This window comes from Aulonocara stuartgranti (genome assembly GCF_965226115.1).
Source record: "Aulonocara stuartgranti genome assembly, chromosome: 5".
NCBI classification, from domain to species: domain Eukaryota; kingdom Metazoa; phylum Chordata; class Actinopteri; order Cichliformes; family Cichlidae; genus Aulonocara; species Aulonocara stuartgranti.
Window position 1 is genome coordinate 24,857,249 of NC_138943.1, and position 14,042 is coordinate 24,871,290.

Below are 14,042 nucleotides of genomic sequence, written 5' to 3' on the forward strand. Positions count from 1 at the left end.
TTTGCCTTTAGCCTAATGAAATTAAAATTACTTTCACATCCTCCCCAGCTGTGTACTGTAACTGAAACATATAACTGGTTATTTAGTAGTAAACTGACAGAAAGTAACAACCAACAATCCTGCTGAATTAAAAAAAATAAACTAAAAATCAGACTAATGAAAAAATTCAATTTTTTGATTTTAAGGTTTTGTGTTTAATCGAGCTAACTCCTTTTAAATCGAATATGTAAATGCATTAAATCTTAAGTCAGTGCATTAGTTAACATCATAACTAATGATATAAAACATGTGCTGAGGTGTCATTTAACCTTAGATGAAATCCTTTTATTCCACTTTCCAGCACACTTGAACTCTACATATTAAGCATAAATGTAGCATTCAACATGTATTTTTTCCCCGGACAAACAAACTCATTTCCATAATGCATAGACAAGGATTTTAATGTATGCTTCCCTTACAAATCACTGGCTTTCACACTAAGCAATAGTCACTTTTCAACAACCCATGATGCATTGCATCTGTGTATACAGTAGGTACTGCAGCCCAAAACAGCATTTATTAAAAGGCAACATAATTATGGTACAAACACTCAGAACAAACTGTCACCACACACTGGTCATTCTCTACAAGCTGTTAGAGGAGAAAGACTGTCTCGCTCCTTTAGACTGGCGCAGTGTAAAATATATAAATGAAATTTGTCAAGAGCAGTAGCAACGTATGAAACCAACTGTGAGGTCATTAGCACATCCTTTCTCTACATGTTCCCGATATCATTCCGGCAGTTTTCCTACAAACATGGCTGACTGAGCAGATAACAGTTATATTTCCCCATCATGTGTTTTATTACCCTATACCCTGATGTAAAAATCTTTAATTTCCTTGCACATTTCAATTTGTTGCCTCAGCAGAGAATCAAATTAGAACTTTCAAGGACTTCTGTTAGTATTTTTTTGCATGTTAAATACAACAAACCATCTTCTTATTCATCATCACTAGATTTCTTTTTCCTGCAATATGTTTTCTATGGGTATTAAGTTTTTAATTTAATGGAGGAGGACATGCAAAGGATTATGCAAGTGACGGGGTGAGAGAGCAACGTGATCTGCTGTGGTGTCCCCTAAAAGGAGCAGCTAAAAGAAAAGAATATTTACATGGAGGGTTTGAAGTAACATTTTAAATCCATTTCTTTTTTTATTTATTGTGTTGTAGCTGTCTAAAGGAGACACGGCCAACAACGACTCAAATTAGAGCTGTTTTCATTAGCACGGGATCAGTTTTAATATTGACTGCTCCAAAATTAGTCTGTCTGCACGTCTGTTTGCTTTCCTCTGCTTCATGACATACAAACAACTCACGCAAAAAAACAACAACAAATTCCTGAAAAAAATAATTTGCCAATGTTTACCCAAATATATGCAGAAAATTTCAACAATTATTTTTTGAAGCAGCACACTAAACTCGTTTGAACCTGTTGAAATGTTACTATTTTTTTTCTTTGCCCTTTACTCATTTGCATGACAGGATTTGGATTAAACGATTGTCAAATAAAAAGAAACATCTTCCTTTTATCTGCATTCATCTCATGGTGGCTGTACAATTCAAGAAACGGTCACAATTTTCAAACAACATCATGCAAACATATGTAACCAGCACTAAATTACATGAGCAAGAATGATCAGCTGAAAGTCAATGAGAGAGCAGTGAGGGCAGAGATCATCGCTTTTACTGCTTTTGACAGCGCTGAGCTCAGGACAGGACCCACTGTAACAGGTCCCAGAGCAAAAGTACAGAATATCCAATTAAATGCACACAAAACACCTTAACATCTGCAGCAACCAATATGAACACACTAAATGAACATTTATAGATTCTCCAGCATTTACATACTAAGATTCATTATAAAAGCCAGTAAAAGGACCAATAAAACTCTGTTTGTCCATGTAGGATTTTAAAGGGAACTGAATGTAATAAATGTGAAATATTTACTTTTTATTCTTACATAAAATGCACTGAAGGGTGTAAAGTGGGTCTTTGTAAACACCAGCGTCAAAGCTGTCCCTTGTTGTTGATTTACCTTGTCGTATTGTAAGGAGTTTAATGTTATTTTCATTAACAATTAATGAAAAATATCATTAGCTTACATTTTGTTTTCAGGCATCCAGTCTAAAATTACAGTAATTAACTGTGAAACTACATCTTAAAGCTCAAAGTATAACATGTACAAAATATGAAGTTCCAGAAAGAGGTTCTGTTGCAACAACTCTCACCAATAGACCCATCATAGTGTATATCCTAAAGGCACCTTAGACAAAGAGAAATCCCTGTGTGCAAGCGGTTAAAGAGGTTGAAGGTTGAAAAACAAATGTGAACAAAAGGTAAATGGAGAAGCTTTTCCCTCTCAGAGAGCCTAACCACTGCATGGAAACACTGTATCACCACGAGAAAGGCTACATAGTAAATAAATTGAGTTTTCATTGCATAAACTATTCTGTTGCTGATTGTCTAAAAGCATGACTTAAAGACACAGAATGCAGCTCTGTAATATTACAAGATTTGACTCAGTTTTTGTTTCAAATGCTGCAAAAAAAAAATGCCAGAAATGCTCCGTCATTTGTTTTGTTTTCGTACTGCGATTACTGAAACAGTGTATGTTTTTAGAAATAGGAAAGCATGCATTGGGAAATTATCTCCTGATCATGCAGATATTGTTTCTGGATTTGTACTTCAAAGTCTAACAGTAGGAAGGAACACACAAATATACAAAACAATAAAAACAAACAATGAGACGAATTGAATTCAAAAAACAAAAACCTCAACAATTAAAAACAGTGTCCAACAAGCTCTGTTCTGCTTCGGCAAAAACAATCCCCCCCAGGAACGATGATGGAAAAGTTCGCCTTCCCCCACTTGCTTGGTATCCTCTCCTCCTTTTAAACTCATCCCAAAAATCACCCACTGTGGTGCATCATCATCGTTATCATCAATTCTTCCACCTCCTCCACTTTCAACCGGGTATATGACTTTCCTCTTCAGGCTGGGCTGACTTGCTCCCCCTGCAGACGAGAGGTTGGAATGACTCAGTAGTCCAGCAACCAGATAAGTGGGGAGACAGCGCCTCTGGTGCCACTGAGGGAGTTTAAATTGGAAAGTGACTTGGGATCAATTAGATAAGTAGGTGGAGCAGGTATGGATCACACCCTGCTGGTCGGGTGGCAGCGGTATGTTGGACAGTTGGACAGAGCATCTACTCCGCTGTCGACGTTCTGTGAGCACCCTCCCTCACAGCAAGCCTCTGGGAGATATAAAGCAGACAATATGAGTAATGAATCTACCTGACATTAAAAACGGTGAAGTATGTTACACACAGCCAAAGAGGAGCCACCTGCATCTTCCCCCGGCATCAGCAGATGAGCTGGGTTGGCTCCTTCTTGTCCCGTGCCGAGCTGGAGACGCCTCATGTGACGAACCACTGCTGTGGCATTGAACGCTTGCTGCAGAGAAGCAATAATGAAACTTCAAGAAAGGAGGAAAATCTACTTGCCAATTTTGGACAAATTAGGATCTGGATGGCAATTTAACCCGCCGAGGATCAAGTCATTGTAGCTGAAATCCCTAACCCTAATTACATTTTTTAATTGCCCGGTACAGTTAAGTTAAAATATAGCAAACCAGACCAGTTTTAATCTCTGTCCTCTCCTTTAATGCTAAAAATGAAAAGAACAATGCAACATGTAAGTAGAACTGGGAGGCAGACTTACCTTCCACTTGCTCTTAGCAAAATTCTTCTTAATCTGCGCACTGACAGACTCGTGAATGTTCTTGTCCAGCGCAGTATCCCCAGCAATCCTGACAGAGGAAATGGCTTTCAGTGCGAATGTGTTTTATTTGTGTGCATAACGGATAGGAATCCGGATAGGAATTGTTCTACAGATATGGTCACACATAGTTAACCGACATGCAGTCCAAACACTTACAATATTTACAAAACTTAAGTGTAATTATTGAAGATTTGAACTAACAAAATAACATTATTCTTCTTTGGAAAAATTATGTGTACAAGGAGCCATACCAGGGGTGCTGCAGAGCCTGCTCACAAGTGTAACGTATGCTGGGATCTTTCTCCATCAGATGTACTATAAAATCTTTAGCTGAAAAGGTAAAAAAATATACATTTTAAACATTATCAACTGCATAAAACTGATGTTTAATGAATGATTAATAACCATACTGTACTATCAGTCTAAAACTGGATTAAGCTTATTAATGCAATAATACTTCAGTGTTTTAACTTGACGCCAAGAGTCAAAAGTAGGAATTTTATTTTATTTTTTTACATTTGATCGTTGCCTGATCTTGCAAGTTAAATGCCTGCAGGGTAAACTTTAGGCTTGGAAGGAACAAAAAGATCAAGTCTCCGTCTGGCACTCTGTGTCAAATGGAGTGTCAGGTAGGTGGGAGATTTTTCTGCTCACTGTGAGGGTCTGTGTTTTGCAGAGAGAAGTATTCAACATTGGCGTGCAAAACTGCCGTTCACAATATTCACTATTGGATGAATGCCACCCATTCACAAGGCAATATTTTATGAATCTGGCAAAGATACTTGTAGTAAAACATTTAAATCAGCATGTACGTGTGTAGACACAAAATAATTACCATGTTCTTCCTGTCGCTTGTGGAATGCAATATCTAATGTAATTTCCAGGTGTGATTTAATGACTAGAAACCGTATCAAAGAAAGTTTTTGAAGTTTCTCCAGGACATGTGAGCACTCTGGAGTGTACAATCCCAAATAACAAATGCAGACAAGCACCGGCTGAGACTGTAACAATATAAGAAAAAGGATGTAAATTTCTAATAAATTTCTAGTGGCTCATCTCTTTCTGTGTAATCCAGAACTATCAGATTTGATTTAAAGAGGAGGATGTTTCTGACCTCAAAGAAAAAGAATGAATTAATTTGATGGTTTCCACAACACACACCCAGAACACAATCCTCTGGTGATTTGGGAAACTTTGTTAAAAGGGTGTGTTCCTTCTTTAATCACAGTTTCCAGTGTGATCAGCCTGAAAAGTATCAGTTCCAAAAAGCTCTTTATGAGAGGTCTCATGTCTGTACTGTACCTGAATCAGAGATATCGTCCCAGTACGGAGAATCAAACTCATATTCTGCTTTCAGGATCTGTTCAAACAGTTTGGCATCATTCTCGTCATAGAAGGGAGGATAACCACACAGCCTGAAACACAGAGACAGCACAGGCTGACACTTCCCTTTACAGACACGCTTCGGCTTTTCTATGATGCTAAAGCCTTAATCACTCCTTTATTTAGTAGCTCTGCTTGTTTTGATTTGGCTGATTTTAATGCTGGGTGCCCTTCCTGATGCAACCACCAAGGGATTAGTGTCTATTCCTGGGATCCAACCATGAATCCTTTGTTTGTTAGTTGAATGTTAAAATTAATACTGCTGCTGCTGAATCCAAAACATGCTGCATTCTGATTAATCCTTATCAAAACCTGACTGTTAAAATATTGTATCTCTGCAGATGTGATTCATCTTGTATAAAGATACATCTAAAACATGTACTCACAGAATATATGCTATGACACCAATAGACCAGCAGTCAACTGCTTTACTGTAGGGCTTCTGAGCCAAAACTTCAGGGGCTGAGGAAACACAAGGTCATAGCTATTAAGGCACAATATAACAAGACTTAGCCTTCATAGTGTCTGATACATGTTTAGCATGCTTTCTGTCTCACTTTTTCATACACAGTACACCATCTCTGAGCCATTAAACTGTGTTAAAGCTGAGATCTGAGAAAAAGGTGGTGTACACGCCTAAAGTTGTTTTTTATAAACAGATTTCTAGTATTTGACTCCTTTACCGACATATCCAGGAGTTCCACAGGCTGTTGACATCACACTGCCAGAGCCCTCAATTTTTGACAGACCAAAGTCACTGATCATGATTTTGGAGTCTTCATCCATGCTGTAATACAGCAGATTCTCTGGCTTTGGATGGAGGGACAACAGAACAGAACGTAAATAAAATGCATCATAAAAAAACCATAAAAAGTCTTGCAAACTGAAATCCAACATCACTGGACACACAATTAATAACTAATTCTACTTTTGTTAATGATCAGCAAAGCCATACAGTAAGGGGGGATAACAGACATGTATTTAGTCTGGGGGGAAGAACGTTTTTGCCAATTCCTTTAAAGGAGTGTGTGTGTGTGTGTGTGTGTGTGTGTGTGTGTGTGTGTGCGTGCGTGCGCGTGCGTGCGTGCGTGCTAAAGATCCTCAAAGGTTCGGTTTAAAATACACAGCACCATTAGGTATCAAAACACAGAAGATAAAGCCCCATAGCACAAAAACATTGATGAAAATGAAACCATATCTCATTATATTGTAGTGAAAAAACAAAAAAAGAGAGACAACAACCTACAAGAATAAACTCAAATTCACTACCATTTGCCACACAAAGTCAATCTTTTCAAACATAGTTCTGATCCCTGGTTCACCTTGAGGTCACGGTGCACAATGCCCATGTCGTGGAGGTATTTGACAGCATCCAGGATCTGCTGAATGAGCTTACTGGCATCTTTCTCTGTGTAGAAGCCCTTCTCTATGATACGATCAAAGAGTTCCCCACCAGACACTCTGTATTTTCAATGTGGATAAGAAAGAAGAAAAGAACAGTGAGAGGGGGACTAAAAATAGAAGGGAAGCATGGAAATTTAAAAGTGTAAAAGCGAGATATAAAAAGATAATCCCTGCTAATTCCAGCAAATAAAAATCTTTTATAGTTAGTTATAAACCACTACTTCAGATAAAGTTACTTTCTTACAAACCACATGGGAAAAATGCTTTCAGTCTAAAATTATAAACAGTCAGTCAATCTTACAATGTCTGCTTCATATTTTGCCACTAGATGGCAACGTGACTCTATCATAGGAATTTCGAGTACATTATGAATACCTGCACAGGAAATTTAACATCTTACAACGAGCTAAAGAAAGAAAAGAGAAGATGATATGGATGTTTAGACAAGCAGTGCATGGAAAGCTGGGTTGCTGAACTCATTCGGCCAGTGTCCCCGTGTCACTTTAACCACATATTCAGTTCCCTCCATGATACATTCCTATTCCTGCGTACATTTTCACATATATGTGCAGCCTCTGTTTGACACCAGTTGGCAGAGGTAAAATAAAACTGAACAGGATAGTGATGCAGCACAACATGAAAGAGTGAACAACCACGAATGAGGTAAAACATCTGGATTTCAAGGTCACATCTTCCCTCTTTGCTGCTGTTTTTCATTTCCCTAATTTTACAGTCATTAATAAATTAATAATAATTTTTCTAATCCTCATCTTGCCTTTGTTTTTCCTCTCTCACTCTGACATTTCACTAGTTGAGGTGGGTGGGACACTGACTGGCAACTAGTATGAGGGCAAACTCCCCACTGTTGCTCATGAGTAGGCAAAGTACAGAGTTTTCGTGTGTGTGTGTGTGTGTGTGTGTGTGTGTGTGTGTGTGTGTGTGTGTGTGTGTGTGTGTGTGTGTGTGTGTGTGTGTGTGTGTGTGTGCGCGTGCGTGCAAGCATGCCTGTGTGAATGTGTTGCAGGGTGCAATTCATGGCATGTGACAAGCCGTGTGTGGGAGAGAACACAAGTAGGCACGCAAAGACAATTCACAAAGTCCCACACATATGTGAATACTCACAGTTGCATGACAAGGTAGAGGTGTGATTTACTCTCAAATATGTCTTCCAGAGACACAATGTTGGTGTGTTTGATCCTGTGAAGAGAGGGAAAAAAGGAAAAAGCAGGCGAGAAGTTCAGTTGTTAATGTCTGCAGATACAGATGCGAGATGGACTCATCAGATTAAGATTACTCTTGTACCTCTGTCTAACCAACGTGTAATGTTAGCACACCTGCAATATGTGTCTCATACAAATGCTACTGTCAATAAATAACTGTAACCAAACTTTCTGCCAGTTTTTTAAAAGTGATTTACTAACACATCCATCTACAGTCATGTACAAAGGAAAATGCATGCTCTTTCTATCCTGAGGTTTAAGTGATAACATTTTTTAAAAAATGTGTGCTGTATGTCCCTACGAGGTTCTAAAATTATTTAGAGACAACCTAATCTAAAAAAATAAAAAAAATACATACATAACACATTTGATAGGCAGCGTGGCCTTAAAAAAATATCAAGAAAAATGTAAGAAGTGAAGGACAAAAGAAGAAATGGCAGGCATAAAAAGAAAAACAAAAAAAGACACCAACAATCTAAAATAGATCAATAGTGTCTGACAGTCATGTCCTCAAGAAAAAAGGAAAAAACAAAGACCTGGCCCATGACCTGAGAGATTTAGCTGGTTTTTCCATCTACTGTTCACTGAAGCCTCATCAGAAATGGTCTCAGTGGAAGGGTGGCTGTTAAGAAGACATTTTTTGGGGGAAGAGAATCAAGTAGGAAAGGCTGACATACGCTAGATTACACAAGAACTGAAATGAAAATGCAAAAGTCTGATAGTGTGAAGAATCCAAATGTGAAACATTTTCTTGAAACTGTTGTCAGTATTTATGGACGTCAGAAAAGAGGCACAAGAGAGAGCATCAAAAGCCATGTTCAAAATACAGTGGAGGTTCTCTCATGGTTTGGAGATTTTGATTGAACATGCAATATGTTCTATAGCTATAATTCTTATTTTTTTATTTACTTTAACTGTTGATTCACTTTTGACCAAATGAACACACTCAATACTGTATGTTGGAAAGAAGTAAATCACTTTTGAAAAACTGGCAGAAAGTTTGGTTACAGTCTCCATGGTTTCCACAGACCATGGAGACCATCTGACTGGTAACGACTTCATTGTTCAACTTTACAATGGTCCCAAACACACTGACAATGCAGTAAAAGCATACCTGGAAAGAAAAACACACAGTGGATCACTATCAGTCGTGGATTGGTTTCCACAGAGCCCAGACCTCAACATTATTGAAGCAGTGTGGGATCATCTTGGGTGAATGGTAAATGGCCTGTACTTGTATAGCGCTTTACTTAGTCCCCAAGTACTCCAAAGCGCTTTACACTACATTCAGTCATCCACCCATTCACACACTGGTGATGGCAAGCTACATTGTAGCCACAGCTGCCCTGGGGCGCACTGACAGAGGCGAGGCTGCCGGACACAGGCGCCACCGGGCCCTCTGACCACCACCAGGAGGCAACGGGTGAAGTGTCTCGCCCAAGGACACAACGACCGAGACTGTCGGAGCCGGGGCTCGAACCGGCAACCTTCCGATTACAAGACGAACTGTCAACTGTTGAGCCACGATCGCCGACAAAACGTGACAGCCAACATCCAAAGAAGAGCTTTGAATGTCCTTCAAGAAGCTTGCAGAACTATTCCTGAACTTTGCTTAAAAATGACAAGGAAGCTGCCTAAAAGAGATTAGACTGTGTTAAAGAATAAAGGTGCTCATGCCAAATATTGACTTTCAAGCTCATAAGTCTGTACAAACTCAGCGTTGATCTTTGGTCTTGCTGTGTTTCCACTGATGTTTGCACATGTTTCAATAAATCACTGCACCTAGTTCCATTTTAGGAGCAAAATATAAAGAAATATGGGTAACTCAATCTTTTTTCACAGTACTGTATCTCAAGAAGAGGTGTTTGTCCTGGTACAGGAACCAACTCATAAAAATATTGCCCCATAGTGCTACCTTTTACTTCAGCTTTGATTCTTTTTGATTTTTCCTTTTCCTTCATCATGCACTCTGAGTGTTTGTTACCTCAGTGCCTGGTCTAAGGTGTGTGTTTGAAGGTTACCGAGTTGAAGGCAGGAAGACAAAGACAACATAAAACCATGTGTCTGAGATGTACCCAAGGTAACTATGTATGCGTCATCCTGTGCTCACGCTGGATTACAGCAATGAGTCTTATCCACCTTCATTCAGCAGCTTAGCTCTGTGTGGAGCGAGAAACGGACATGTGGAGACTCACATACAGTTTCACACACACGATTACATATGGTCTGCAACATGTAGTACACATTCTGTGCTTGTGTGGACAATGAACCTACGGGTGGACACGGGTCATTGTGACTGTCAGAAAGCTGAAGTGTCTATTTAAGGTTCGGTCCTCTGCTGACCCCTGTCAGCTTGGATCACAGAAAGTCAGCAAATTAGAGAACAGAGCTGCCAACTTTGCAGTGAGCACGAAGCAAAACTGACACTTGAGTGAAAGTAAGAAAACAGGAAATTCTAGTGATTTTTAAATGCTGCTGATTTTTTATTGATTTATTTAACCCACCCTTTGGATTTTGCTGTCTTAGACTTTAAAGTTAAAAATTTATTTTTTCTGTTCACACCTTTTGTATTTTATTGTATTCTTCCAGAGCACTGAGTGGGCCAACCACAAACGAAAGAATGGTTCTTATAAAACTCTTATAAAATTTTAAAGTGTTTCCAGAGAAAATGTAAATATGTTTTTTTCAGATCAGAAGAGATTCAATTAGTCAAATGAAAAGAAACAAGCCACCAAAACAGAACTGTTAATCTGTTACCCATCATGTTTTAATTTGAATGCAGTTACTTCAGTTCATGTGCACGCAAATAAAACATTTTAAATAACTTCTCATTTTAAGAACTGTATAATCACTTGAAAATCTTCCACAACTTTTCTGTGTTGGAAGCAGCTACTCTACTGGCAACAAGGTTCCCTGTGTGACACTGAGCAGAATATGCAGTCACATCACCCACTGCCTGCCTCATCTCGTGAATTCACTTTGTAGTAAAGGTGTCAGATACAAGCTTGTGGTCTGACACAAACATGTGTAGTCTTCTTATCTGTCCAGTCCAGTGTTAAATGAGATGGAGTCAAAGACATGCTTAAGGTATGATATTCAGGCTTTGCTGCAACCCTTTCCAGATTTGAAACAAAGTAAGAGGGCGACTTCACAGAAATTCCTCCGACTGGCACAGCTACAAGTGACTCGAAGAGTACAATTAGTCACTGTATTTGCAAATGTCTGTGCTTCAGTAAATGTTTGGTCTAGATAGAACGGGGGAAAGACGAACAGCCCGTGTAACATTTATTAGCAAGACAAAATAGAAAAGCGAAACAGGAAAGACATATTTCTACACTAGCTTGGTGATCATATATTCAATACACTGACCTCTTTTATACAGTTCATAGTAACACGTGTCAAGCATTAAATACACACCAATAAATTTACAGTGGGAGAAATAACAAAAGCCATAGAGGATGACGGGTTTGGGTCTGGCCTCACAGGGAGTGAAGGCAGAGACCGAGTGGCCACATAACGTGGCAGCTGACTATTTAAAAAGCAATTTAATGCGACAGCTGTGTCCCTCGGTCATAAACAAACAGCAGGTTTACTCTGTTTCAGTGTTGTTCCACTGTGCTTTTAAAGTATTTATTAAGGCAGAGAGTAAAATGTGGAGAGAAAGAGTCTCTTATGGGTGTAACACAATGGTGAGACTTGTTTTTCACTGGTTATGTATATAATCAGTTTTGTATTCTTGTTTGCCTGTTTTAATTAAACAGTGGTAATTTTATTTTGGTGATTTTATGACCTACAACACTGTTTCTAAAAAAAATAAGTACACTTTGAAAAAGAAAAACAGAATGCAATAATTTAAAAATAATTTAAAACCTATATTTAGTTGAAAATAATACAGAAATATATCAAACTGTTTTTTTTTTTTTTTTAAAAAGCTCATTTAATGTTTTGCCACCAACACTTAAAAAAAAATTAGGAAGGAGCAACAAAAGATAGCAAAAGTGGTTCAAAGCCAAAAAAATAACTCATTATGATTAAACTTAATGAATAACATTATTATACATAAAACGGAAAACCTAGGGAAAAAAAGTGAACCTGAAAAAGGTTCACAGTTGCACACACAAACTTTGGAAACACATAAACTTTAAATAAACCTCATTTTTTCATAAACAGGGTCAAGAAACACTGCCACATATTGTGGGCCTGACTACAGCCTAGTCTTTGCAATCAAAGTCACGGATACTCTGACTTCTCCAAGCTAAAGCGCAAAGTGCACATTAATGATGGGTAAAGTGAGGCTTTGTGCAAACATTCAAAGCAATTGTGTCAACTGTTTCGAGACACTCATCCCTACAGTGACACCTACTGGCCAGTTTTGATATTGTCACAGGTTGACAATGCTCTTCTTCTCTAAATGACCATAGAGAAAAGTGTTGCACACTTCTACCACTCTATCAATAATTATGAACATGTTTTGAAGAAATGCCCATACAACAAAAGGAGAAAAACCTGTAAGAACCTTAAACGACAAAGCTGTGACTGTAAGCAAATACTATTTCCTCCCTTTTAAGTTTACATAAATGTGGTTGTTTCCGCTGTTTTGAAATTCAGTGAAATGTAAACAAACCAATTTATAAAATGTTTGTTTATTGTGACAACAATTTCAATGTCACCTACTTTGTAGGTAGGGTGTAGATGTAGATGTAGAGGTGGGGAACTCCAGGCCTCAAGGGCCTGTGTCCAGCAGGTTTTAGATATCACCCTGGGTCAACACACCAGAATCAAATGATTAGTTCATCATCAGGCCTCCGGAGAACTTCAAGACATGTTGAGGAGATAATTTAGCTATTAGAATCAGCTGTGTTGGATCATGGACACATTTAAATCCTGCAGGACACCGGCCCTTGAGGCCTGGGGTTCCGCCACCCCTGGTGTAGAGTGTAGGCCTCAGTGATCTTTATAGAAGATGTTTCATTTACAGTGGAACGAATGTAGCTAATTATACCAATGAAAAATTAACGTCTATGTAAATATGTTTATTCACAAATATTAGTTTTTCAGCTGTTTTGCGGATGAGTTGGCTTCTTTTTTTGTAACTTACCTCCCTAGACGTGGCAAAAATCTTTTCACACTTACTGTGGGTATACACGGGTATTTTTTGCCAAGCTCTAAAGGTGTGGATAAACAACACCTTATTCATGCCATCATCAGTGACCTCTACAGTGGCATCAGCAGTTGCACTATGGGTGCTATGAGTTTCACTAACCCAGCTGTCAAAAATTTCCTACAATCTCTGCTGAGTCCTGAGCTGTGGTTACTGCTGCCACTCCTGCTCCTGGTCTCGGTCCAGCTGCTGCTGACTTTCAAACTTTCTGGAAGTTTGTGGTGACACCTGGTGTGGTATCGCCCTCAGTTGATACTAACAATCAACTGAGGGCGAACGCACCAAAACTTGAATTAGCTGTGATCACATTATGTGCGTGTTTTGAACTGCACTGTGTTTCAGAAGATCTGCGCTTCATAAGCTCAACACAGCATTGAAGTTTTAGTATGGAGCATCCCACCCTAGTGCAAATGTCACAGGTAACATCTGTAAAGGGCCCACTAATCCTAAATAATATGAAATTGTGTATTCGGGGCCCAATTTTTATTTTTCACTTTAGTTTTAGTAGGGTGACTGGACAAAAACTGTGGAGTTGGGTGATTTAAGAATTAAAAAACTGGACAGCAAATATGCCTCTTTTCTTAAGAAACATTTTATGAAGCCCCTGTAATGAAAGCGTTACATGATCACGTATATCAAAAAAACAAAAAAAATGCATGAATTTTGGGGGAAAAGGAAAAAAAAGGTGGAGTTGGGAGTGAATTTCCTGATTCAGATATTCATTTTCTGGATGCTGCCATCCAGAAGTGTTTTTAGTAAAGGTCTTGCTCATTTTAGCAAGTGTGCCAAACTTCTGCAAGTATTACAACGGCATGCTTCTGTCCAGATGCTACATATTAGTACAGCTTCATGAAACGTATATTTTATAAACAGTTTAAATACTCCCCCACTCAGACCCCGTTCCCAACTTTGTGTACTTGGATGAGGTGTTACAATGATTCATGAAACCACTTTTCGAGTCTATGCAAACTTCACAAAGAGCAAGGCCTGATCTGCAATCCAAGTTTACTTCAGTTTACCTCATTTGTCAAATTTGGACTGTTAACTAAACCCCAA

General features: G+C 38.6%; 1 protein-coding gene across 3 annotated transcripts in view; it reads right to left on the reverse strand.

The window, feature by feature from the left end:
* Window positions 1-422: 422 nt before the first annotated feature.
* camk1b (calcium/calmodulin-dependent protein kinase Ib) overlaps window positions 423-14,042 on the reverse strand; it is a 39,458-nt gene continuing 25,838 nt past the window's right edge. For all 3 annotated transcript variants that reach the window (XM_082533131.1, XM_082533132.1, XM_082533130.1), the window contains exons 4-12: window positions 7,728-7,802; window positions 6,524-6,662; window positions 5,885-6,011; window positions 5,588-5,663; window positions 5,121-5,233; window positions 4,070-4,148; window positions 3,759-3,846; window positions 3,383-3,491; window positions 423-3,292 (exon numbers count right to left, since the gene is read on the reverse strand). In XM_082533131.1, the coding sequence (XP_082389257.1) occupies window positions 3,192-3,292; window positions 3,383-3,491; window positions 3,759-3,846; window positions 4,070-4,148; window positions 5,121-5,233; window positions 5,588-5,663; window positions 5,885-6,011; window positions 6,524-6,662; window positions 7,728-7,802 (907 nt within the window). In that variant the 3' untranslated portion in view covers window positions 423-3,191. The remainder of the gene's footprint in view (window positions 3,293-3,382; window positions 3,492-3,758; window positions 3,847-4,069; window positions 4,149-5,120; window positions 5,234-5,587; window positions 5,664-5,884; window positions 6,012-6,523; window positions 6,663-7,727; window positions 7,803-14,042) is intronic.